The following is a 27,353-nucleotide window of genomic DNA, read 5'->3' as shown; positions in this document are numbered from 1 at the left end:
TGGGTGGATACAAAGAAGTACACTGAATCTGCCTCAGGGGACAACCTAGTGGGTGTTTCGCTCTCCAGGTGGGGTGCCTACAGTGGAAATTGGAGCTGATGGTGTATCCAGGTGGAAGTCACAGGTGGAGGTTTGGTAATGAGTTGGAGGAGACTCACTCAACAGCTGCTATACTGCTGCTGCAGTGGGACCTGATGTCTGTATTTGACGCGCAACAATCGCAGAGGTACTGCTTCTTTTTTTTTTTTTTTTTTCCATCACAGTTTATCACTATTTATTACGCACACTATTTACTGCATTTAGTTAGTACATAGCCATGACATATCACGACTACTGCATTTAATGTGAGGTATGATATAGGTTTATTTACTCAACATTAACCTTTCTGCTTCACTGTATCAGGTTCCTGGTGACTCAGAGCTGTAGAACTGCAGAGAAAGTCACTCCATCTAAAGTGATGTTTCTTCTTTTTTTGCTGTTGGCTGGAGTTACGTAATTTTTCCCTCATTAGCAATACATTTCCATATTGTGGTGTATTTTTATCAAATGAATCATGACATCCTCATTTGTTGTCTAAATGGTATACATTTATTAGTGTCTCTCCAATATGCTCTATATCCTCCTCATATGAAACCAACAGCTGGATGCAAGGCTCTCTTGGGGAAATATTGTCAAAAGTAATCCTGGGAGTTATTGTAAATTACAAACTGAAGTAGATACAGATGGGGGACAAGACACGGGTAGAGAGTGACTGAAAATCCAACTTTTGCTGCCATCATTTTTACTTTTTGTACGCTCTGTCAGCCGTGTGTAGTCACCCTGAACCAGTTTGGTTATACCAGCGTTAGATGAGCTCAACGGTGCAGTTGGAGGTGTGTTAATGTAATTTTGGTGAACACTTTGCCAAAAAAAACTGCATCTACACATCCACCCACCAAGATCAGTTCTTAGATTCCACGACGGTGCACTAAGCTACAGTATATTTGTGGCTTGTTTATTTGCTGGAGGTGCACAGTAGGGATGCACCGATCTGATATCTGGATCGAATATCGGCCCCGATATCATCAAAACAGATGGATCGGGTATCGGAAAATGCAAGCTATACCTGAGGGGATCCTTTCCCTTTAAATCTGTTGTGACGCGAGCTACATCATACGTCATGGAGCGAAGGAGAAAATCTGCTGTGTGGAGGTATTTCACTATATTTCAACTGCTGTTGCACAACTGTTTATTTTTGTTAAAAATAAATAGTACATCATTGCATTAATCTGTTTCATCTTGTTTCATTTTATCTTAGGAAAGAACTGTGTCGTCATCAATGCCTGGTGCCTCTAGTCTTTTCTGTTCTACATGTAAAGGTACATAGCTTTTTACGTCAACCATGGTATCGGATCGGTATCGGGTATCAGCTGATACTCAAAGCCACAGCATCAGGATCGGTTTTGAAACTGAAAAAGCTGGATCGGTGCATCTCTAGTGCACAGTCATGGTGATTGTGGTAATCAAGGCATTCCACTTTTTTAAACAGCCGATACTATGCATACAAACTGTGTGATGCAGTGGTTCTTCACAGTTGGAGCTCCGTGATGTTTGTAAAGCTGAGAATCAGTAGGATGCCTACTACTTTTGTTATGGAAATTGTTTAACATAACAAAATTCATTAGAGCTCACATTAGTTGTAGTAGGCTGCCTTGGGAAGTCACTGTGCTTATGATAAGTTAGCCAACAGTGTGAAATTTTGCAAAGGATTTTACTATTGCATAATATGTGCAAAGTGTTTCCCACAGAATTCTAATCTTTGTGTGGCGTGGCGTTTTGTGTGTGTGTCCCTTTGTATCATTCTGTGTCCCTTTTCGAAATTTGGGTCTGTGATTTTGTGGGTCCATGAACGCAGCACAGGTGGAACTCTTCAGGAACTCTTTTTTTTCCTCAGCAGTTTGACGAACTTGAGATGCAGAGTGGATAACTGATCATTTGATCGGATTAGAGCTGATTAGATCAACAGATGAGAGGAACAGAATATTCAGAGGTGAGTGAATGCAAACATTTAGACTAAGAGTAATGAACGATTAAGTTTCACTTTCACTGCACCTGGCGTTCTGCGACTGCACTTTTAAATTTGACAGTGTGGTGAAATTAACAACCAAATGATATATGTATATTGCAACAGCGCTCTAAATGAGCAGTCCAGCTCCAAGAATAAAAAAATCAAACCGTGGCGGCAGATGTTGTTATCGTGGCAGGCTGCCACAAATAAATGAATGTGTAGGAAACCCTGAGACCTGCCAGAAATGGCATATATCTTTTTCAAGTTTGCCTCTATCACTTTGATATAAATTCTTATAAAAACTACCACATTAAAAAAAAAAAGCACACACCAGCATGAAAAATATTTGTATTGTATTTTTTTTTTTCAAATGGCTCATTCTCTTCTAGTTTTAAATATGTTAAAATCTTTGTTTTCAAAGGGTATGCTTCTGGCCTAAGTTCCTATGAACTCTTCCTCTAAACTCACTGATTTTTAAACATTTCAAGTCTACAGTAAAAGTTAACTGTTTTTATCAAAGACTGCAGACAAAGAAATGTATATATCCAATATTATATAAAAATGTCCAATAAGGCGTCTGTTCAAAAAATCTAAGGGCTAAAACTGATTTACTGATTGCTGGTGATTTAAACGCTGTTATGATTTTCCTACTTCAGGGTCTGCCTTTAATACAATAGGCCACTCTGACTTAATTGTACATTTGAAAAGTGGGCTGTCATTAAAGTCTGGGCTTTCAGACGTTAGGATGTTAGAATTTTCACCTCCTTAAGTCAAAATCTTTCCATTTTGATCAGTCTACTTGGTCTTCAGGTTCCTTCACTTCACAACTTCATGGTTTATCCACTAATATCAAGAACTCTGCTGTTGATCTAATGTTCGTCTCCAACCTTTGCTTTAACAGCCAAGTGACTAAGATAATGAATCACCCCAAAGGTAGGATCGTAGTCAAAATGGATGTGGTTGTATCTTATCTCATTTTGACAACAACAGGTCTCTTTATTCAGGAATATAACATCCATCAGTTCATCCAAGATGTTGAGATGTTGAGATCGCAACTATTCACGCAAATTCAGCAAACCCCTGTGCATTCTATGCCACCTTGCAATTTTGTCCATTCACTGTCCATTCATTCGATTTTTTAAAACATATAACATCTAATTTCATTGTAGAGCTGCGTGCATCATATTGATTTACTGACTACCTCCTTGTCCACCTCATCTTATGTGTGAGAGTGAGCTCTGTGCCTGGGACAGGGTCTCACAGACACAGTGACGGGGCTTACTGTTAGCATCACACAGCTAACTTTATCCAACAGTTACTAGTGGGCTTAACGACAGAGTGGACCCGTTTCAGTCTCAGTGTGAGACTGCTGGGACCATTTAAGTGCACAGTGTAGGATGTCAGGGGCCACTGCTGTGTTAGCTCGTGCTAACTGGGCAGAGAGAACAGCAGGAGAGTGGCTCATGGGGACTGACCTTCAGTGCTGCTTTTAACGGGAGCAACAGCTGATCATTAGTAATCAGCTGTCAGCCACCTCCACATGTCCCTGCCATCACAAATAGACTGGTTCTGTGGGAAACACTAATTCTTATAATAATAAGCTCCTAGTTCTATTTAATTGCAAAAAACACACATAAACATCTCAACATGAACTATTAGTCTTAAGAAAAGCTGCCCTGAAATCAGGCCGTGACAGTCCCAAAACCAGCCCAGGGACAAAAGAAATATCTGTCTATCTATATCTATAAACAGATATCTACATATGTATGCAGAATCCATAGGCAACAGGACATGATTTTGGTGTCCAAAGCATTGTGGTTTCCCTTTGTTGTCCGAGTAATACTGACCAATCACATTTGTGTGAGCTTTGGTTACCTTTAAGTTCACAGTCCAGATGGAGAGAAAAAGAAGCAGAATGCATTGGCTGCAAGGCAGTCACAAGACCCTTTGGCTATTGTCTGATGACAATTAAGCTTTCTATTTGCCTTTTTCCTAATTCATCCACATTCGTATGCAGATATTGTGTGTTTGTTGAAACAGCCAAAATGTTGTCTGGACCTGCCTCAAGTTGCTCATCGAGCTGTAAACTATGAGCAGTGCACAGAAGAGGAAGTCTTAGCCCACTAGCTACACCAGAGCCCCCAAAATATTTGCCGTTGTCCCCAGAGACTTACTGTTGTCAAACCGATAGCGGATGAGTTCTGAGATTGAGGGCTTAGCAACAAGTCATATGCTCACCTGCAGCTCATTGTAACAGCTGCAAGTATGTTTTTAGAGAGACAGAGAGACAGATAGGCACACACTTTATGAGACAGTGGTATGTATTATCATTATATGAAAATACATGAAGTGGCGCTGGCATCACAATCATTCATTTTGTCTCGCAACCCATCCCAGTCACTGAACCTTCAATACCAACACACATCAAAATTGAAAAGGGAGCTTAGAGGGTTGTGCAGCAGGCAGTGAATATGATCCATGATGCTTCATTATGTGTCAAGGCGACCCGGGGGAGCTGTCTATCTGTGTAGGACCACATGCCTTCCACCCATTGCCATTCTGGAGGTGAGATTTTCTACACTTATTTTTGCTTCCTGCCAAACTCAAAGCCCATCTGCTGGGGCAGTAATCAAAGATGGCAGTGACACCTAACAACATTTGTCACACAACCCATACACAAGTGCCATGACATGCACCCGCAGACACATACAAACTCACACACAGACGCTTCTGTGCATCATCCTTATGTTCGTGCCACATGCCCCTTTCTGACATCAGATCCCAATATTTTGCCTGATGAACTCATTCATCTGGTCTCTCTTCATGGAAACGCAAGAATATGAAGTCATTGCAAGATATTAGCAGCGCGCAGGAAGGGAATTGGTTGGGAGGCACATATAATTAGTCATGTTTCTGTGATGTACATGAATCCCTCATCTCATTTTAACATCCTAGTTTGCCTCCGGTTGTTATCCAGTGTACAGGAAGGTATCTATCTAAAATATATACTCATTCCAGAAAAACATAGGTAAACAAAAAGGGTGAAGTAAGGGCTGCAAGGAGGGTGACCTGTAATCTTAGCACTTGACATGCATATTGCATAAGGTGTTATCATTTACATTGTATCTCTGAGGCAAGGGATATCAAGACTGCAGTGAAATCCCACAGAGTTGGGGAAACAATATGAAATGTTCGACCTACCAATCAAAACAATGCTGCAAGGAGTCACTCATTTTTTTGTGTTATAAATTCACACACATTTCATGGATTTGGGATCAAGGAGGTTCACATGGAAGAGAGAAGGTGCAGGGGCTGAGCTGTTTCGGAAATTCTAAGGCGGAAAAAGTTTTTGTAGATCATTTGCATCGAACCCCAACCGAGAAACCTTTCAACCCACCACACAGAAATAAATGAGTGCTTGGAGGGTGAGGTAAAAACTGCACAGCAGTATCAACTGAACATTTAGTCCATTTAATCTCCTGGGGATTCAGAACACCTACACAAAGCTTTAGTGCTCTGTTCTAATAGAAATTTGCTTTACACATGAGTACAGACAGGGAGCATGGACACAATCTATATGCACTTGTGGTGACCGCTAAACAACTGCCAAGAAAACATTTCCCAAAAGGGCCCAGTAAAGCACTATCACTGTCGAGGGCATTCTACTGTTTGTTTCCCCACCAACAGCTTTCTTGAGCTGTTCAGGGGGGTATGAAAATGCCTGGGGTGTCATGGAAAATAACGCTGACATTTCTGTCATAAAAGGTCATGGTTAAAAAGAATGTAGTACTTCATGAACTAATGGTGTTAAACCTGTGGTCAATGGCTGTAAAATAAAAGAAAAACAGAACTATATATACTTACAAAGATTCTGAGCTGTTTTGGCGTCCAGGATGCGGAGCTCTTTTGCCTTTTTCTTGAACTGTTGCATTCTGTCATCCGTCTCATCTTTCACATCTTTTCTCACTGCAGGAAAGAAAAAAAATTAAAATTACTATGTTAACTTTTTGGAAATTATATGCGATGTAACAAGACTATACAGCCTGCTATTTAATCAATATGTTACACTGACTGGTTTCAGCTGTGTAGAAAAGCAAGAATTAAATGATGTTCAAAGAAAATTCAACATTTCCCACGGTAAAGTGAAATAAATAATTTACATACATTAGAATGCAAATACATTTATGCATATTAAAGTGTAAGCTGACAGGCAAGGATGGGTAAGGCTGCAACAGATGGTATAAACCAATTAAAAACCATAGTTTCCATACCAGAAAACTTCAGCATGTTGGTTCCATAACACTCTTTTCTTAGTAAAAGGCAAAACAAGCCAGCTACTCTTTGAGCTACTTCGTATGAAATAGTTGGTCGGCTATTTAAAGGAGCAGTGTAAAGGATCAAGTGGCATCTAGCGGAGAGGACTGCAGATTGCAACCAGCTGATACTTCTCCCATGTGCCAAGTATGAACTCCCTGTCAGGATTCCATGAGTGTTCATTGTGCAGGAAGCTGAGTTATCTGCAGAGGACTCTTCCTCTCCAAAACAAATACATCTGGTGATTTAAACTGGTAAAAAACACTGAATAAAACAGTTCTGTGTTAAAGGAAAAGACCACTTTAGAATGAAAATACAGACAGTACTTACTCACCCTCATGCCGACAAGAAGTCCAGTGTTGTTTTTAATAACAGCTACACTTGAAGTGCACGGAACCCACATTTTGAAAATGTAATAAAACTCTGCTAATGCATTTCAAAAAACGTCAGAACGGCTCGTCCGTCGTAATCCAATGCAAAATTGACTTGAAAAGATGTAATTTCTCCGATACCCCGAACAAGTTTTGTGCGTTAAAAAACTACACTGGACTTCTTGTCAGCATGACGGTCAGTAAGTACTGCCTGTATTTTCATTCCAAAGTGGCCACTTCCTTTAAAATATGTGTGTTTTTCTGATGCTGCTCATCGTGTAGGGGCTGCTAATTACGAAGGCTAACACAAAAACACTAATGGCCCTTTCTAGAGCCAGTGTTTGTTTTGTCCCTTCTGGACTTATGTAGAAACATAGCAGTGCAAATGGTGGACTTTGTGGACAAGAAGCTGCTCCCTATGTGGATATAATTCACTCATTATACGGTAAGAAAACACTATTCTTATTTTCAGGAGATCTTACACTAAAGAAAACATAGTTCTTATCTTCCATTTTTGCCAATAAATCTCCCAAAATCCTACACTCTGGACCTTTAACTTCTCAGTGCATCCTACATTCAGATGATACACTGAGTGTAATGTATATGTAAAAATCACAGGCACCTCATCCCATGTCTTAAACAAGGTGCAATATCAAATAGATAAACCACGATTGCTGTCATATACCACATTGCTAGAATAAGCTAAACAGCAACAGTAAAATGCATTATGTTTTTGTGTCCAGCCTTGAGGCCAGTGTACATGTGGTATAACACTGATTTGTTGAGCGGCAGATGTTATTGATGACAGTCCCCATCAACATTACAACTGAACTCTATAATATGCCATATAATCAGCTGTGCATCACAGTCCTGCGGATGACATCCCCCTCTTCATTTGCTCGCGTGCGCCAACATTTCTGTCAGTGTGACAGTGGGTAGATGGTTGTTAAGTGCAGCTCCTTCCTTTAGGCCCTGTCTGTCAACTCGCTCGAGCCAAGGAGATAATTGTGTTACCCCCCACAATGCCAGAAAATGGCATTAAGTCTCTGTTACATGACTGAGCACAAAAGACAAATTGGTCCACTAGTGAAGGAACCTGTGTTTTCATAATGGAGACATTACTGAGGCCGCACACTGGGCAAACACCACATGTCAGTATGTATTACTCTTCACTTACACGTCAATAGCATCAAGCTCTAAAAACGTAGGTGCCCATGTAGAGGACAAGAAGTCAACATTTGTAACTGGAATGACAGCAGTGAGGAGCGCTGAATGAGATGAGAGGAAGCAGCGAAATGAGAGAGAAGATTCCTTAGACCCTCCCCTCACCTCCCGATGGATTATGGGAGAGGCAGCACACTTTGTTATTAATCATCACAACCGCTCTGTTTAAGCCCAAGGTGGGAGTCTCCCAGGAAATCTAGAACAAACAATCTGCTCCCCTAGCGCTGGCTTGCATATTTGAAGAAACAATCAAAGAGGCAGCATCTCCTGGGCAGCTAGAAGAAGCAATGCTGAAGGCACCTGCCTAGCTCCAGTGCTTTCTGTCAACACATGACATCAGGGATGCTGTTGTTTACTGTATTAAGTAGGACTAAAAGGGGTGCAAGCATGTACCAATGTTACACACAGTATTGTGGTTTGATTTTCTGTCGTCTTCTGAGTATATTCCTCAGAGGCTGACAAGACTCTGCACTCTAACTTTAAGTCTGCTCGGACAGCAGCACACGATGTGCAGTATCACCTTCATACTCAGTGGAGCTCAGAGATGCACATCAGCCAACAGCTTGACCTTTCTTTGTGTTAACACGAGCAACGAGGTGAGAGGGGGGACTATAGAATAAAAATAAATGCATTTAAGGTAGGAGTTGCGAGAATTTTTTTAACCAGACACAACCCTTTGATTAGTGCCTTTGCTAATGTTCACATTATGAGAAGAAAATTCCACGGATAGATTTGTTTCACCGCTTTTTTCACTGCTGTGTTTTGCTTCAATCTTTGTCAGTATCAGGACTTTATTACCACTTGTGAGCAATAACAACTCCTCAAATACATTGATTCTTGGATCAGTAGGCCCTAGGATGTGATGAATAAATGGCACGAACATGTAAGATAGTCACTTGTTAATATTTTGCAGCAAAACTATTCAAACCTGCAGCAATGCAAATTGGAGACAGCTACCTGGATCCTCTTGACCCTGGGCAGCTGAGTTTTTGTATAGCCTAGGTTACTATAAGCTATTTTATTGAGTGTTCTGTAAGTGGATTTTGAGGTCTCACTCATAAACACTCACACAATAAATATGCCTTGGGCTTTTATTATAAGAGGTAAGAACGAAGCGTGTGATTTGGTATGCACAGCCTAGGTCAAGGTTGAAAGGAAAAATAAAATTAGCCCTCTTGGTTCAGGCTATGGACCTTTGTGTTGTTGTATTAAAATCTTCAAGTACATGAACCCACAAAAAAAATATATCGTCGCTTTTAGGCTGCATAATATTCACATTCTGTATGAAAGCACTAATGACAAAAATAACAATTTCAAAAAACATGCTGTATGGACGTGCATCTTTTTTGTGACTATATCTGTGGAGAAACGCAATGCATGTGTTTTGACCCGACAAAGTTAATTTTCAGTTACAGCTGCATTAAGTGAAGGTGGGTGAAATTAGAAAATTAGAAAGACTGACATCAGAACAAGACTTCAGTTGCTGACTGTTGTTATGTCAATGTGTTCGTCTGCTTTCAAATTAAAAAAATATAAACCCAATTCCCAGGATTAGGCTTTTTAAAGGCTTTGATTTCAGAAGGCTGGCAGAAATACATATTTTCATGTTTCAGTGTCTGCAATTTTCTTTCAGAACTCCCCCAAACCCACCAAATAAGACAGACACAAAATAAATATTAATCACTTCATAAATAAATCCAATGACAACAACATTACAGCCATAATATCCTGACTCGCATTCACTGAGTCAGTAACCAGTGAGGCCAGAGGAATCATGCTGGATTTCTTATGTAGCAAGAGCCTTGGACAAAGAAAGTGGAGAGCCAGCAAAAATAAAACATGAGGAAACAATAATCTCCCTTAGAGAATGGCCCACAGACGGAGGGCGAATTAAACTGAGAGGGGGAATTTGGCTGCTTTTGGTACTAAATTGTTCTCTTAAACTTCCATTCTCTTTCCCCTGCTGCCACTTGAATCTCTCACCTAGGCATCTTACACTCTCAGCAGGGTGCTCTCAGCCCATTCGTCAGTGCCTCAGCTGCCTTCGCCCTTACCCCCAGGGCTCCATGCTATCTCAAATTAAACAGAAAAACAGTGCCTTTAATAATATGAAACAGGCACATTCCTTTTCTGATGCCATCCTATACAGCTCAGAGCTCTCCTGCTGGGCAATGAGTAGTGGCATCAGTTGGCTGATTTCTGCTACAGTATTTGCTGGCTGACTCAATTATGCCACATGTCACATGTTTCCTCTGAGCACTGAATGTGGACTGATGGGCCCTGGAGGGCTTGCACACATTCGAGCTGCCACAGTAGTCGGAGTCCCAGGTGTGTATAGAGGATGACTATAGGTGGCATATTTCAGCCAGATGGCTGGCCACAACAATAAAGCAAGTTTTATAAATGTGTCCAAAACACTGAAGTTGTAACTAAAAACCACACCCTCCACTTGGCATCCTAATTAGGTCGAGTTAAAGGTGCGGAATGTAATTCTGAAAAAACAGTTCATAGTCTAGTCTCATTCCCAGGCTGTCAAATACCGACTTTGGGTTTGTGGTTTGGTCCGACTACCAACCCAAGGTCGTTGGTATTTCACAACCTGGGAACAAGACTCAACTATCAACTATCTTTCTCCAGAATTTCATACTGAACCTTTAAATGTTGACAAAAGTTTGTGTTTTTCTTTTGATTAAAATGCAACTTTGGGAATGTACATCAATCTAATTGTTTTTTCTGCCAATACAGCTTAACCTGTCCGACAGTGTAGGGCCATAACAGCTGATCAAAGTCCTTGCCAACATTTAAACGTGTTTTATAACTTGCCCAGTGGCTAACATGTAATACTCTGACAACAAAGCCATCCCTCTTGCACAGATTTATATTTGTTAATGGAATCTCCCAAACAATCACTCAGTGAAGAGCCATTTGTGATGGGCACAATGTCGAAAGATTTCTTGGCAGCCTGCTGGTTTCCTTGAAGCCATTGTGTACCGTGGTGATATAAAGCAATACCAATATCACATAGAGATATATTATCTGTGTGAGGCTGTCAGATCAACATAGTAATAATTAAATCTTTATTTCAAGATAATACAGCAGCATAACCATTTATTAATTGATGTAGGGTGGAATAAGGTGGAGGGTAGGGACAGGAATGTCTTTTTCTCCAGACGAACACAGTCTATAAAAGACTGGAGAAAATCTGCTGAAACATGAGCAACACTTTCTGAGATTTACACCAACTGTACCATGTACAGCTTAACTTTTGGCATAGCTGATTCTCGGGCCAGATGGTCCTCTAAGGGAAATTACAGGGTCAAATGTTCTTGACTTGATATCAGCCATGCAAGCTTGAGAAGAAAATGAACCCATGAACAATAAATAGTCGGTATTTCACATTGATTTGTTGTAATGTATTAACTTACAAGGATGAAGAGCCTTGAGAAGAATGTCAAGGAGGAAGTGTTTCAAAATCACGTTTAACAAAACACATGAAAGATTCACTGGAGCCAACATAACCACATGAAGACAAGTCTCTGGTGAGTGAAACTGTTACACATTCCATTAACTGAGGGGGAGTTAAGGCCTGCTCCGTGCCAAAAGGAGTCACCAGATTGATAGAGGTTCCATTGAAAAAATACATGAATGTTTGAGCAAAAACAGATTTGGCTTATTAAAGATGACTTGGCATTCATGTTAAGCCTTCTCTGTGGGCCTTGGACTGAGGTATACCCTTGGGAAGCTCTGTGATAACAAGAGTTCTCCAACACTTGGACATCCATTCTGTTTGTTGGCCCAGAATCGCTATCCTGGTTGCCTTCCATGCGATATCTCCCTCAAGACGTCCATAAAACCCAGGGCATTACAAAGCTAAACACTACCACATGTTCACTTCCGGACACAGACCATCCGGCTGAGCCCCGCCACCAGACACCATAAAATGAGCGGGCCTTGAAAAGAAATAAAAGAAACTGCAGATGACAGGTCTTCAACAAACATATTTAAAGGCAAAGGAACACAGAGTGGAACAGACAATGTGGAGTCTGGTCCTCTACGAGGCAATTTATTCCCTCAAATGTGCAATCTGCCTGCAAACATGTGCCCTGTCCTCCATCTCAGGGACTCACACTGAGGATTGAGCTGCTGGAGAGCTGCCAGCCTGTCTAAAGGAGATGGATTCAGAGGAAAAGTCATTGGCCTCAGCCATGTCTGATCCACAAAAATACCAATTCCACAGAAGTGTTAAATATATATACACATGCGCCAGTTGACCAGTGAATATACTCTGAATCCTTTGAAGTTCAGTATCTCTACCATTTCACACATAAACCCATAACAAAACAAAAACAAAACAGATGTGATGGGGGGAACCATGAGTGAATAAATGAAACGTATTAAGGTATTAGGGGGCAAAACATAGACAACAAACGCGTCCCTGAATGTCTACCGGCAAGATAAAGTACCTGCCCCAGTTAAAGCTGGAATAATGAGTGAGACCTTCAAAAATAGAGAGCACGCTCAAGATCTGAACGTACCAATTGACCAGTGAAATCCAGCTGTGACCAATTTCTCCCACTGACGAAGGCTAAACAGAGGTCTCTTTCTCAACCCCGAAGCCAATTTGCTGTGTGGATACACACCTCTCTATCCACTCCTCCCGCTATCTTGGAACTTAAAAGCATGCTCCCACTCGCAGAAAGACAATCCCTCTCCCTTTAACTCCGAAAGTATTTCTTTTACTTTCAGCTTGGAAAATCTGCATTGATTGTGTGAACTAAAACAGGACAGGAAAAAAAGCATGTATAATTCAGTATGAATAAGACATAATGTGGGCTTTGACAACAAGATAAGTGCCTGATAATAACTCTTGGTATTTGAGTGGATAAACATATTGTAGGTTTTTGTTATGGAAAGTAAATGATTGCCTGTGAACTTAATAAGTATCTCTCCAAGTCATTTGTGTACCCCCCCCCCCGCCAGGTTTTAACCTTGACACAGCAAGGTTTTTTTTTTTTTTTTTTTGGTTTTTTTTTCCAAAAATACTCCTCAGCTCAAGGTGAACCATTACAGTGGAACTGCAGTTTGGGGGTGTGGAGCTCTCAACCATGCAATCATCATCATGCCTAATGATAACAGGGAGTGGGGGAAGTGGCTGATAATGATAATGATGATGGAAACTGTGGATAGTGTGTTAAGTGTGCGTGCACACTCATGTGTGACAAAACACACTTCCCAAAAAAATATGTATGAACCCATTCAATCGTGCATGACTATGGGAGTTTTTAAGCTAACTAGTTTTCTGGAGTTTTCTGTCCTCCTGTCTGACACCATCTGGTTCTGGTTATCCGAGATCTCTAAATAAAAGGTGTGTGTATAGGGAGCAGGAGAGTGAGGAGAAGTCCCACAGAGTGACACTCTGACCTCTGGCCAGTAATGTTTTCAGTATGCAGGGAGAGGCTCAGCCCACGGTGGAAGGTACACAGCTGGGCTTGGAGCAGGGCCCAGGGAGAAAAACGCCTCCTCTTCTAATTGAGACAACACAGATCTCCCTTAGTGACCCCCTTCCCTGTTTCTATTCCAAGAGGAGGAGAGGAGAGGAGAGGGCCTCCTGCAAACGATTAATGTTTCCTATTGAAAAGGTCAGCTTCTATCAAAAGCAGAGAATCAGAGCAGTAATGTCGGGATATCATGATTATACATGACTTTCTTAACGTTTTAGCTCATGGCTGTGATTAGGAATTTCTTCTTTGGCCGTTTTAGGATTAAAAATAAATCCTGAGAAAAGTTGTGGTGAGATTTACTTAATGTCAAATTCAAACTGGAAGTATCCGCAGACTTTAGCAAAGCTGATAGATTATCTTATACAGTGCAGATTTATATTTATGAAGGGAGGAGCCATTAAGCCACAGTATCTGCTAGGTTAGAAATTAGCATTTAACACTTAACAAATTTGTCCAAAACAGCCTGAACTTAAAAGGGAAAACACACCAATGCTGAGCAAATAAAAAAAATCCCTCAGATCAATAACTCCAAGCATTGTCGATGACCTGGGGCTTGATACAGCCTTTTAACAAGTATGTATTTAATCTGCCTACATCTACACATGACTGTTGTTCTCTGTCTCTCAGAGGCAGGGAGTGTGGGAAGGCTCTGACTCTGCCTCTTAAATTGGTCATGGAGACATGCTCCTGGGGGCAGCGAATGGATTGAGCCTGACAGCCAATCAGTTCTAGGAAACCATTCTCTGGTGGTGCCAAGGCAGCTCGTTGTGACCCAATGCGCTTGGGCGCTGGTGGGAAGGCACTAGCTGATGGTCCAAGCGGCTGCCCCTGGCGTCTGCTAAGTCCGCGCCATGCCGCTCAACCTTAAGCATTCAGAAGACAAACGCTGAAGCCGGGCTCATGTCACTATGAGGGGATGAAAAACAGAGATTTGAGGCTGTTCCTTGGACAGCTGGTGGGATTACTGATGCCCCCACGGTCTCCATTACTTCTCCCAGCATCATGCTACGTAGGACCGAGCCCAGACTGGGACTACGGAGTGTGCTCAAAGAAGCTGAAACAGGTGGGGATCTTAAGGTGTGCACCTGTACTGCTGGCCTACCTTAAAGTAGATATTAGGATATATATTTGCAGCCAGTCTTACCGAGAGTTACATGGGAATATCTATATCAGGTTCACCCCTGTGCATTAAGAGAGCTCGGTCCAGGACATGTTTAGCCTAGTTTCTGGCTGTAAGCCTGGAAGCAACAGGAGACAGTAGGAAGGCTCCATCAAAAAGGACTGTGCACAACTTTAAACTGTCAAATCCTTGTGTTGCACTTACTGTATTAGATATACATATATAGAGAGAGAGATATGTTTTAAGAAGCTGTGTACCTAGCCTTTCAAACCACAATTAAGCCTTTTTGTCTCGCCTTTCTGTCCCCTTCTTAGAGATTTTGTGCTAAGAGGTCACGGACAAATCTCTCCACTGAGGAGAGTACATTGATACGATACAACCTCTTGTAAGAAAGCAAAAGGGGAAAAATACGATGACCATGAATGATTGAGTTATATTCAACTTCAAGTGTTTTTCCTTGAACACATGGTTAAAATAGGACAAAGCATGTTCTGGATGTCATTTATACAGTCTGCTTTAGAAAGACTGCTCAGGGTTTTGTGCAGTGACTGTCCTACTTTGGAGCGTATTCAACAGGGTTACGATTTGAACATCTGTCAGCTGACAGAATATATCTCTAGCTTTTCTAAAGCACAGTTATTCCTTTACCCTCTCTCAGTTTTTTTACGGGCAGCCCAGTTCCTTTCTCTTCTTTTGATTGCTTTTTCATTATTGCAGGATGAAAACAGGATGCTAAAAAAGCAAAGAGAATTTTGTATAGATGTATCTTTTGTCTCACAATATTTGGTATCATTATTGCCTTTTGCCTTTCATTTTTAATGTCATTGGGCTTGTTAAGGCCTTAATATTATAACTACATTTTTTAAAAAAAATCTCTGATCAAAACCTTATTCCTGTAAAGCCCGACTGTATGACTAAACTAGTATTACTGCTCTGTAGTTGTATGCCTTTGTGGACCAGTCAAGTTGCAGTTACAGTTTACATCCATGCAGGGATGGGCAGTATTTCTGTTACTTGTATTTAAAATATGTATTTCAATTACATTTGAGTATTCTGTAATTTGTAGGCCGATAAAAAGCAAATGTAATTTATAACAAAATACTTTTGAGTGGAGTAATTGTGTATTTAAAATACTCAAATACTTTCTCCACGAATCAAAAAACAAAAATAATAAGCTACACATTCTTATAATATTGGATGGAACAACATTTTTATCTATATGTTTTTTTAAACTCGGGCCGTTCAATGTGCCCTTCAATGACCTAGTGGTCTGTTTTACTGGACTGTGCATAACATAGGAAATTGTATGTTGTTGTGGTTGATGCTTGGGATGAGTATGCTACAAAGTAATTGCCTCATGTGGGATCAGTAAAGTTGTTTGAATCTAAATCTGAATAAATAAATAATATTTTAGGGTAGCCTACACCAAATTGTGAGAAAACAAGCACACATTTACAATAGCTGTGACCAAATTTGCTACTGTCACGGCATTAATGGATGAATCATGGTTGTTCTTTCTGGCATAGTTACTTGTGGTATGTAAATTCTGAGCATTTTTGTTCAAGGACTTTTTGAGTTACTCACAAAAACATTTGAATCAGTTAGTATAGCACCACCTATGGACGAATCGTGGGCATTCTTTCTGATATAGTTACTCATGGTCTGTAGTTGCAGTATGCAAATTTTGAGCATTTTTGGTCAAGGATTTTTTGAGTTATTCATGAAAAGCTTTGTAGACCGCCCGACCAACTGACCAACCAACCGACTGACAGAGTGACCTACAGAGCTGCGGGTCACTGCTAAAAAGAGAAAGAGAAAAAGCATTTTCTGTATTTGAAAATACAAAATATATGTATTTTATTTTGATACATTTTCTGGCACCGGTATTTTGTATTTTATTTTGATTCATTTTGGTGTATTTTTGCCCATCTCTGCATCCATGTCTGTCGAGACGCATACATAGCCACGATGGGTGACGGTGCTTTGAATATGGATGTTGCCGCAAAGAAACTACATAGCCTAAAACATGGATGCTTCACACACATCTCCAACCGTAACATCTAAACAATCAGCACAGTTGTCACCAATTCAGTATCTGACCAAACGTCTCCCCTTCTGTTCCTGAGTTATGGCGTTGAATAATAGCCAGGAAAGTTTTCTTGCAGAGCAATATGATGTCACAGTGAAGCTGACCTTCCACCTTTTGGATAAGTATTGTCATCACTATATTATATTAGACACTGCATTATTTGTGTGCAATTTCGTCATGATTAGGGTATGAAGTCTTGAGTTGTTTTGTAAGGTCACAGTGACCTTGACTTTTGACCTATGACCATCAAAATCTGATCAGGTCATCCTTGAGTCCAAATGGACATATGTGCCAAATTAAAAAAAAAAATCCCTCAAGGCGTTTTTGAGACATCGCTTTCACAAGAGTGGGACAGACAGACGGACAACCTAAAAAAAACATAATGACTCTGGCTACGGCTGTTGCCAGCATGAAGGGATAAAAATAATTACTGATGAGCCTGTGCATCACTCAGTTGTTGTACCATACCCGCTACTAGAAAGAGGAAATACGTTAAGATGTTAATAGTGAAAATAAAATGGAGTATTTGTCAGAGTAGCCACCATTGCTTTTTGGGAAAATCAAACATGCAGGTGTGTCTAAGTAAGCAACCAGCTAAGAAGAGTGACGCATGAAAGCTTGTCAAACAAGTAAAAGACGACCATGCTTATGTTTTATTTTTAAGAAATGTGCTCAAGTATTATCTCTTCTTCTTGTGAAGGTTAACCGATAGGTTGATCCAATTTGTCAACTGAGGCGTGAAAGGACTTAAGAAATACTTCACAATTCTGTGCTGGAAAATGTCAAGGTTTGCTGAGAGATGAGGACAAGAGGAGGGGAAATGACTTTTTCTCATTCTGGCAGCTTGACTCCACGCTTGTTAGCAGCAATAGGTTTATCCTTGGCAATCAACGCAGGGACAGATATATACAGTAAAGTTGGAAGTCCCCAATCAAATCAAAGACAGCTGCTGCTGTGTCTGCCACTAAAATGCATGCATTGCCCCCCCATACACGCACAGATACACACAAACACACACATAATATAAAACGCAGGGACTAGTCCCGCAATGTGATTGAGGCTGTAACAGCTTCCATCATGTCACCGCCTGATGACTATTCTTCACACAGCTGCAGAGACGCATGTTCTGGTGACATGAAGGTGTCAAGGCAGACATGCCCTGATTAAAGATGCACCGTGTGGCACCTGGGGATGGAGTTAAAAGCGAGGCAAGGAGAATATGAGCGTACAGAGAGGCACTCAGTCGTGAACTGCATTTAAATCCCAAAACCACAGTAGTTGTTGAGCTGCTCACCTGCCTCGGTGTTTACAAGGAGTGTATCTCTCCCCCTCTCGCTCGCTCTGCTCTTTTTATTACATATATGCATAATAGCAGTTTTCAGCCATTCTGATGATTCCCAGCAGCTCCTTCAGTGTAAATGCTGCATTGTGACCATCACGGCATGATGCCCTTCAGTTACAGCCAGCCACTGTTAGCATGTTTTGTGTCACAGCAAGCACTTTCACTGAGAAAAGGCCACACTATATTTATTGCACATAAAGTAACACCTACTGCCGTACCCATCAGTGGTCTTTTGACTCATGACCAATATTTCCACAAAATCTTGTGCAAGTCTGTGAATCCATTTGTATTTTATGCACCTCTTTCTTATAGGCCATTCCCACTCACACACAAACTTCAACTCCATGCCAATTTTCAGCCACCCAGGACAAAAACTTTGGCCGTCGTAGGCTGGGTAAATTTTTGCGGATAAACTAACCAACCCAACAAACCAACCAAAAAGCCTGCCCCAGACCCCACTCACTCACTACCACTGTGGCCTTCTAGGACACAGTAATCGCTTCCTACGAAATAACTACTTCTAGTGAAACGACTATACTCCATCTGCCACTATTAGAGACTTAACAAGAGACATAAAAGACACAATTGTGAGGATAAATACTGCAAAAACTAAAACATCCCTTAAGAAACAAAAAGGGTTTGTGGAGTTCAGTGAGTGTTAAGAGATGAACTGTGAATGTCCCCACATAAAAATGGTAAGAATTGACACCTATTATGTGCAATTGAAATGCCGTCAGAGTTTTCTGACATGAAAAGCAGTTAACTTGCAATTATCTTAAATTAGACTCACTGGAGTGTAGCCCATGACACATGCTGTACAGTACAGTACAGAGTCCAGACCTTGATTACAATTATCCTTTGTTTAGTCAGCGAGAATAAAAACAGGTTAGAGGCTTAATGAGTGATAATGATACACTTGGCTTTGTGCTGTAGGAGAAGGTAGGAGGTCAGACCCCTTTATGTAAAGCATAAAGGATTCTTGACTTGTGCTACTGTGGAATTAGGGGTATCCATGGTGCTCGGGGGCACAAGCCATTTAAATCAAAGCCGCTTCTTAGTGGGCTGACTCTAATGTGTTTATGGGTCGTGCTGCTACCCTGCTGTCTGGGTGACTTGAATGGGAATCTGAATTATCCTGTAAAAGGGGAGCTGAGGCACTGAGTCCATCGCTTAGTGAAGTTTCTCTTGTAAAGTGAAGCCTGTGAGCCAGTGGAGGGCTCCAATAAAAGACCATACTGCTGACCCAGACTTTTAGCTGTTACTACCCTTTACGTACGATACACTATCGACTGAAATAATGGCATTACAGCTGGCCACCTCAATTACACAGAAAACAAAATGGCTTTTTTTTTTGCGAGATGCCTGGAATCCTTTTGTTCCCCATTTGCTATTTAACTGCAAACAATTAAGACAGAGGGCGATGTATATTCGCAAGCTGTAAGGGTTAAGATTGAAAGCAATCGTTTTATTGTTAGAAACTTTTTTTAGTCCCTGTGTTACACAGCCGCCATCTCGATGCAGTGGGGACAAAGGAAGGGGCTGTAACATGATGACACCCACTCTCTTTTTATAGCAACGATGTGATCAATAGAGCTATTAGAAGTAAACAAGAGGAGGCAGTGGGAATGCACAGTAAGTCATGCATCCCTCCTCTATGATCTCTAGTGAAAGAGCATGTCTATCAAATCTGGAGTGACTTTCCGGATATTTACTCAAGTCGAGGGAAATGCACAAAGGAAGTATAATTTGACAGTAAACGTTTCCTCAATAATCTCCTTTATTGAGTGCTTCATTTCATATTAGCGAGATGTCAAAAATGATAATCCTACTGACAGTGAAACGTAAGACGAGACCTGAGCCCAGTGATGCCCTTATTAGAGAGCCAGTGTATAAAGGGGCCTAAATTTCAGTGCAGGATTGCTGGTATTGCGCATAATTTCATAAATTCCCGCAAATCTAGCGCTTATAATGGAGGAAATTCATGCACAAATTTAGAGTGATGTCTAAAAATATTCAGCCATTGCTTACACAGGTGTGGAATGCAGCCCAGTCGAAACCCTGCATCAGATGGACTGACCTCCCCCTTGACAACAGCTCGTAGCCAAGATGAGCAGCAGAACAGCGCGTCCATAAATGACAACAAAATGTAGTAAAGACTCTCAGCATACATGACTGTTTCAGTACAAACATTTCACCACCTGTGTGGCAGATAGCCTTCCTTGATTTGCTTGCCAAAAGGAAAATAAATCCACATTCGGTGCTTGGCGGGTGTGAATTTTAGTCCCTGGCCCAAGCCTTTTACCAGCCTACGTTACAAAATGTAAAAATGTATTGTTCACAATAAAGCAAATGACAAAAATGTGCAGTATATTGTGTAACATTTTGACATCAAAATCACTATAATCAAGCCACAATTCCTTTTATTTTGAAAGTCAAGTTGAACCTTTGACACATTCGTCAACATGGAGGACTCCAGCAATGACACTTTGCAGCCTGAGAATGAGGCGGCAGCCTACATTGAGATCAAGATACCCAGTGAGGATCCATTTGAGGTTTAATGGTGGTGAAAGCAGGGTGCTACAATGTTTCTTAAGCTGGCAGTGATTGCAGAGAATGTTTTCGCCATACCGTCAGCGAGCACAGCCAGCGAAAGAGACTTTTGCTCCGCTTGATTTGTTATTCAGGAACCCAGCTTAATGTAAGTGATTGTAGCCTATGTGTGTTAAATCACGGGTGCCGGTTGCTGGACTTTCATTAGAAGGTGTGGGCAGGCTGAGCTTTGACTTAAGGCCCGAACATACTCAGGCGTATGATAAGCGGAGCAGACTCCACAAGGAATGTCCGCAGTCATTCGGGCTTTCATAGTCGAGCGCACTTCCACGTTGTAGCTTCCTGTAAAAATATCCGTGAAAAATCCCTGCGATGTGAAAAATACATGCTGAGCAGTCACTGGTGCGCGGAGCGGAGTCCGTGCGGTCGTAAAATCTGAGCTTTGCGTGCACAGGGCTTGCGGACTTCCGCTTTGAGTCCGCGCAGACCTCCGCGGAGTCCATTCCGCGTACGTTCCGCCCGAGTATGTTCGGGCCTTTAGATATAATAACAGATAACAGGTCAGTTCTGGTACTGAGCTTTACAGGTATGAGCAGGTACAGTTTTTTCAATATGGACACATCCAAGACTCTGGTACAAATATATAAGCATTAAAATTCTCATTATTCAGAATGGCCCATTTCAGACTATTATGTAGGCGACTGTATTATTGAATAGCAATTATTGATGACTTAATGTAAACATTAATCATTATTTTTTTGCAGCTGATAAAGGCAGGGCTACTTCTTTACCATATATACTACTGGATAGCTTGTGAATTTCACTAAGGGATCAATAAAGTTGTATGTGTAGGCATGCTATACATCATAAAACATTTGCTGATTTTATTTGTATTAATAGTCTGAATCTGCAAAGAAACTTGTAACTAATGTTGTAAAATAAATAAAGTGGAGAAAAAGTATAATATCGGCATCCAGCAGTGGAGTAGAAGTATAATATAGCAAAAACTTGAAAACATTAAAAAACAGAGGTTGCTGTGGTGTGCTCATCAAAAGATAGTACACAGGCCTCTGCCTCTCGAAGCCTTTCAGTAGGTACAGCTAGATGAAGGGAAACTGCACGAGGGCAAATACATGTCCAATGGCATAAGATGATCTCTGGAATGTGTGTTCTCTCTCCAGTTTATTTGGCCTGGTCAGCCTACTCTACTGTAATCTCTCACTCCCTCACACACAAAAACACACACTGGCCTTTATCTTGATGTGAGCCTTTTGAATTTCTGACTCCCTGGTACAATTCGCTCTCTGATGAGTTGAAACAACCTCTACGAATAAAAATAAAAAGATGCACAAACACAAAAAAAATGCACACTAGTTGCTTATAAAAAAGGCACATCTGGAGAACACAAAAGGAAAACAAAAGATCAATGTGAATCCTCAAAGTGTTCCACTCCCACCTGCCATTTCATCCCTAATAGCCATAAACAACAGATAAACACAGGTTGTGCTAGCACCAGATGTTTATCTCCAGCCAAGTGTCAGTTGTCAGGTGGATTTTATGGATGTTCCGATTTGCCTCAGACGTATAAAGTGTAAGTGCACACATGCTAAAGGAAAAAAAAAAAAAAAAAGCCGCTGAATCCTGCCAAGACATATCGAAGAAGAGAAAAGACAAATTCATAATGGCATTTCTCCAGCTGCCAAGGAGACAGAATTGGGTTAAATGCAAGAAAATGTGGGGAAAATACACGCACATAGACGATACACTCTAATATGCGCAATCTGTTTATTCCATGGTGCATCTTTTAAATGCTTGATATACTGTACAGAGCATAGTAGATGCAGCATTCAGTACGCTGCAAAAAAAGATTTGTTGGTAGCATGTGAGAGCACAATATCAAACTTTCCCACACAAGCACATCACTGTCTAACAAGGGAAGGCTGCCAGGCAGTTCTACATACTGCACTGTGCAGTACTGTATTCTCTGCAGTCTGCTGTCTCTAAACAAATTCTATTTCTACCTACATTTGATACGCTTTTAAGACACCACTCCTGTGAAACCACAAAAGCTAAAATGCCGCCATTACAATTGTAAAGAAGAGTTTGTGGTGCTTTGACATGTAAGTACATCACTTAAGCCATTTGGTGCTCTGAATGGTTATTGCAGCCATTCTGTTAAGCACCAGCCTCTGAACCGAATGGTGTCCATGAGAATCAACACGTACTGTAACAAGTTTTTCACAATGCCTGGTCGTATGAATGGTTTACATTACAGTGTGCTCTCAGCCAGGCCACATTCATTTAAAAGCCAATGTGGGAAAATACGACAACATTTAAGAGATGTTTCTGAAGTCAAACAGAGAGACGGATAAATGCTTTCAGAACCTGAAAATGCCAGTGATCCACGTTCATGTGAAAAGAAAGTGTACCACGATTACATTTTTGTTCCTGCCACCCCTTTCTCCTTCCAACCATATCTTCACCTGATTCACACTGATCCTTGCAGCAGTGCTGGGACTGGAGAGGAGGGGAGGTTCACAGACCCTACAGCACAGGATAAGCCTTCCATTGGAGGAGGTGGAGGAAAGGGGAAGGGATAATCTTGAAAGGGATATACAGTGATCTCCTGCCGGCCATTTGTAACTAGTGTAATGCAGAATTGTCTCTGTGTGTGTGCGTTTATGTGCGCATGTAAATTATAAGGTGTGTTCATGTGCGCGTGCACACAAAACTAGATTTGTGTACTGGATACATGAGGCATTTTCCTCATTCTGATAGACAGCTTCCCTGTTGCCTCGTCTTTTTCAACCCAGGAGCTGTTATCTGTGACAGCAGTTGAGTCTGGTGGGGTCGGGTGGCCTGCGAGATGCACAAAGAAACAGTAGGGACCACCCCTCCGCTGTGTTTGTCAAAGCCAAAAGCAAACCAAAAAAAAAGGGGGACAAAAATAATCTTGACATTCACAAGGGAAAAATCTGCCCAAATTGAATTAAAAAAAGAATGAATTAAAAATTTAAGAAGGAAGGCTTGAATCCTCCACCATTTTTACCTCCGAGTCTGACAACCTATTACAGTGCGTCAAATCTCAAACATTAAAAAGGGTTCAGAATCTATGAGGGCAGATAATGATATATCTTTTCCAACACTGTCCTTGTCTCTGACTTCTCACTAGCTTTGAAAGAGTTCCTTTTATTTCTAGAAATAGAGCAGTGAGAATATCACAGATTAAAATATTTTTTTATGTCTAACTTAAATATCATACCATAGTAAAATGCATGGATTTCTACACAAATGTATTTCTGGTTGTATGAAACTGTAGCTTTCGGCATTGACTCGGACATATGACGGAGTGCCTCTGAAATTGGAAGCATTTCCATCAAGTTGTGGCTTTAAAAAGAAACAGGTATAAAGTATAAACATATGAGAGCCTTGGTTTTAAGACGGATGCAGTGAACAGTACCAATTCCGCTACGTGTTCAATCTAAGAAATTTATGAGTTCATCTTCTTCCTCAACATACATACACCCCGAAAAATGAATCTGCAATACCTCCAAGTCGCACATGCACTTCAGGACAAAGATAATTGCATGGCAGCTTATTTCAGACAACCAGGTGGCAGCATGTGTTTTTGAGGCTTATGACTTCCCATACCACCCACAATCAGCACCGTCCTCCAGGACTTCAAACACTCCCTCTGTTCTCCAAACCCTCCGGTCCCCGCTCTCTCGGGGAACCAAGCACCTGGCCCGGAGTTTCATATTCCTCTCAGGTGTGCCTCCACACAGCATTGCGCTAGCCTGATATGCACGCATATTAAGTACTGTATTGGCATTCTATTTTTCCCAATAGTTGCTATTTCACTTTCAAAGTAGGCCACCACTGAAGGACAGAGCACCTTTTCTGCCTACCAATTTCATCAGATGGGGGATGAGTGGTCTCTATATCCCCTCAGGTTTTAAGTGTTTGCCTGTGTATGCATGATTGGACTCTCGGAACACATTAAAACAGACAACCTGATTTATGTTTATGCTATTATCATGATACCTGTACCCTTATTTTAATAAGCTACTCGGCTATTTAAAACAAAGCACGCATTTAATCCTAGTCCCCTTCCATCCTAAAACAACACCCTAAATTGCGGTACGTTACTCTTTCTCTCCCCCGCAGTCTCCTAACCTCATCTTCTCTGTCCATCCTCTACCTCTGTTGTAGGTAGCTGTCTTCTTATCAGAGCAGGAGGCTCACAGAGTATTCCCAGTGGCCACTCATGGGCTTCTGCCTTATGGGACTCCACAGATTTCAAAGCAGCACAGGAAGCCCACACTGACTTCATTTCCCGGGAGAACAAAGTCCATAGTGGAAGGTAGTGGATTCATTACAGGTACCCCCATCCCTGTCACTTACAAAGTCAGCCTAGAGTCATGACAGACCCTGTTGCATGTAGCATGGCCCCCAGCTCTACACCAGCGTTGACATCCCTCATGCCTTTGTTCAATTTTGCTCTTTAATGGTAACAGCATTATTTTGGTGTATCATTACACATTCATTTATGAACAGCACTTCGCAAAAATGTATAATTATAAAGGCTAGTGCTTGAGAGGAAAGGCCAAATTTTGTATTAAATAAGTATTTCACTGCTGGAAAGATGGTATTTTCATAACAGTAGGCTGTCTGTGCAGGAAAAGATGCCCAAGAAAACAGAGGAATAAGGGCTGTAGCATTTGCTATTGCTTAAGAAGTAGAAAACCTACAACTGCTAGAGTGCACTGCGTCGCAACATACCAATAAATGTGAATATTGATGGATGGCATAATGTAAGCTTGTTTGTTTTGACACAGGAAACAATATGGCAGCCAGCTGGTAACAAACAATCTGGTATTATAGTTGAACAGTCAGCTAAAATATGTTTCTGAAAAAACCTGAGGCGAGAAAAAGCAAAAACAATTGCAGCATGTTGGCTTGTATTTGATCAGCGCTGCTTAGGTTTACAGTTTGATATCAGTATTTTCAGCCTGTTTTTACAGTACAAGAGACAGTATGGCGCCCACTTCCTGTTCACAGATTCTCGTATTACAGCCAAACAGTACACTAATATTAACAGGATCTTGGTTTAAATTTTATAAGCACTGCCTAGTTTTACAGTTTATCTGAGTTTGAGAGAAACTGATTTTGTGTCTGTGGTGGTTTGTATATGAAAATGCGCCAGTACAATCTGTAGTTCAAGCGACAGCCCTGGAGTCAGGATTGCAGATTCAAGCTGAGAGATGAGCAGGGAGATCTGGGTGCTGGTAAGATGAAGGGTTCACCACAGTTCATTTACACATACAACCCACATCGTTATGACACAAAGCTGGTTGAAAATCGTAAAAGAATCCCTTTAAACTGACGTCTGGACTAGAATCTTAGTTTTACTGTCAAAAAACGAATTTTACTCAACGGAAAAACAAATGAGACATTTTAACTCAGAGATTCTGTTTTTCTAAAAACATAGACAGAAATGTTGTTTTGTATATCTTGCTGGCCCATCACCAAAAGGAACTACTGATCTCCGGAAAAACACATGCCACCGGATTTTCATCATCAGTCCACCAAATATTGGAGGGAGAAATTGCTAACACACAACACACAGCACACGCATACACGCGCACACACAACACACATGCCTCATTGTGTTTAATGTTGATTAATCTCTCTCTGGAGAACCTTCATTCAAAACAAACATCCTGATCCCGCTGTGTGCTTTCGGTTGCTTAAAGGGCGGGACAATCATAACATGACAATCAAAACGCTCTGCACTTAGCAGCCTGGGCAGGAATTCAGCAGGAATATGTGCTGGCTGTTGCTTCTCAGATGCTGGATGAAATAATTGTCTGCAGTCAGCTTTATGTTTACCATCCGTCTGTTGCTGTATGCTGGACTGAAACTGACATAAAAGGAGGGTGTGTGCACTTTCTTTTCTGTTCAGTAACCATCAAAGTTAAAATTAAGGAAGGGAGTTCTCTGGTCCATGTATGGGGTGGAGATTAAGGACCATGCGATGCTACACACAAGCAAGTGGTCCATGTAAGAGTTTTTAGTATTTTATCAAAGTTATTACATATTCAGCTGATAATGAAAAAAAACAGCTTTTTAATGAGAGTTGTAATTCCTCTACAAAGACAAAGAAACAGGCCGCAGAAGAACTTATAACATCCATTAAGAGCAGTTTTGTGCCAGAAAGACTCCACAGGAGGGAGAGGTTAAGTGAGCTCATAGGCAAGAGCAATCACTCGCATAGCTCCTGGCTCTAAGAAAAGCACACTAAAATGTCTCATGGCTCTGTTGTAAACAATAGGGGGTCCTTACCTGAGACAATGTTCAGAAATTACTTAACATCCCCCACTTGGGTGTGAAAACTGCTTTGCTACACTTAAACCTCCAATGGTCTGTATTCCTCAGTCGATTGGCCTCATTGACTAGCAATATAAACACAAAGAGCACATTCAACCCATGTATGTAATGCCGAAACCCACTGAACAAACGCAGAGGGCTCTGCATTATTTTTCCACTCTACAGTGGTGCAAATCCTGCAGGGGGGATGATTGTACGTTTCCCAGCTAATGCAATACGATCACCCTGTCTCCAAAACACGGCTGCTCTCTCAGTCTTCACTTCTTCTGTCCATCACTTAAAACATCTGGATCCATTTTAGAAGGTCAGGGCTAGTCAAGCAGAAACTGTCAGTGGAAGTTGTCTTGATGTGTGTCATGAAATGGAGCAAAGAAATGCCACCCTCAGATGGACCAGGAAATAACA

The 27,353-nt window shown here is 41.2% G+C and overlaps 1 protein-coding gene across 7 annotated transcripts in view; it reads right to left on the bottom strand.

The window, feature by feature from the left end:
• Nucleotides 1-27,353, bottom strand: part of diaph2 (diaphanous-related formin 2) — a 513,027-nt gene that overhangs the window by 231,894 nt on the left and 253,780 nt on the right. For all 7 annotated transcript variants that reach the window (XM_049585042.1, XM_049585047.1, XM_049585043.1 and 4 more), the window contains one exon: nucleotides 5,912-6,013. In XM_049585042.1, coding sequence (XP_049440999.1) covers nucleotides 5,912-6,013 — 102 coding nt within the window. The remainder of the gene's footprint in view (nucleotides 1-5,911; nucleotides 6,014-27,353) is intronic.

Source organism: Epinephelus fuscoguttatus, linkage group LG9 (assembly GCF_011397635.1).
Source record: "Epinephelus fuscoguttatus linkage group LG9, E.fuscoguttatus.final_Chr_v1".
Lineage (NCBI taxonomy): Eukaryota > Metazoa > Chordata > Actinopteri > Perciformes > Serranidae > Epinephelus > Epinephelus fuscoguttatus.
The sequence above is the reverse complement of the archived record's forward strand: the minus strand, read 5'-3'. Positions and strand labels throughout refer to the sequence as shown.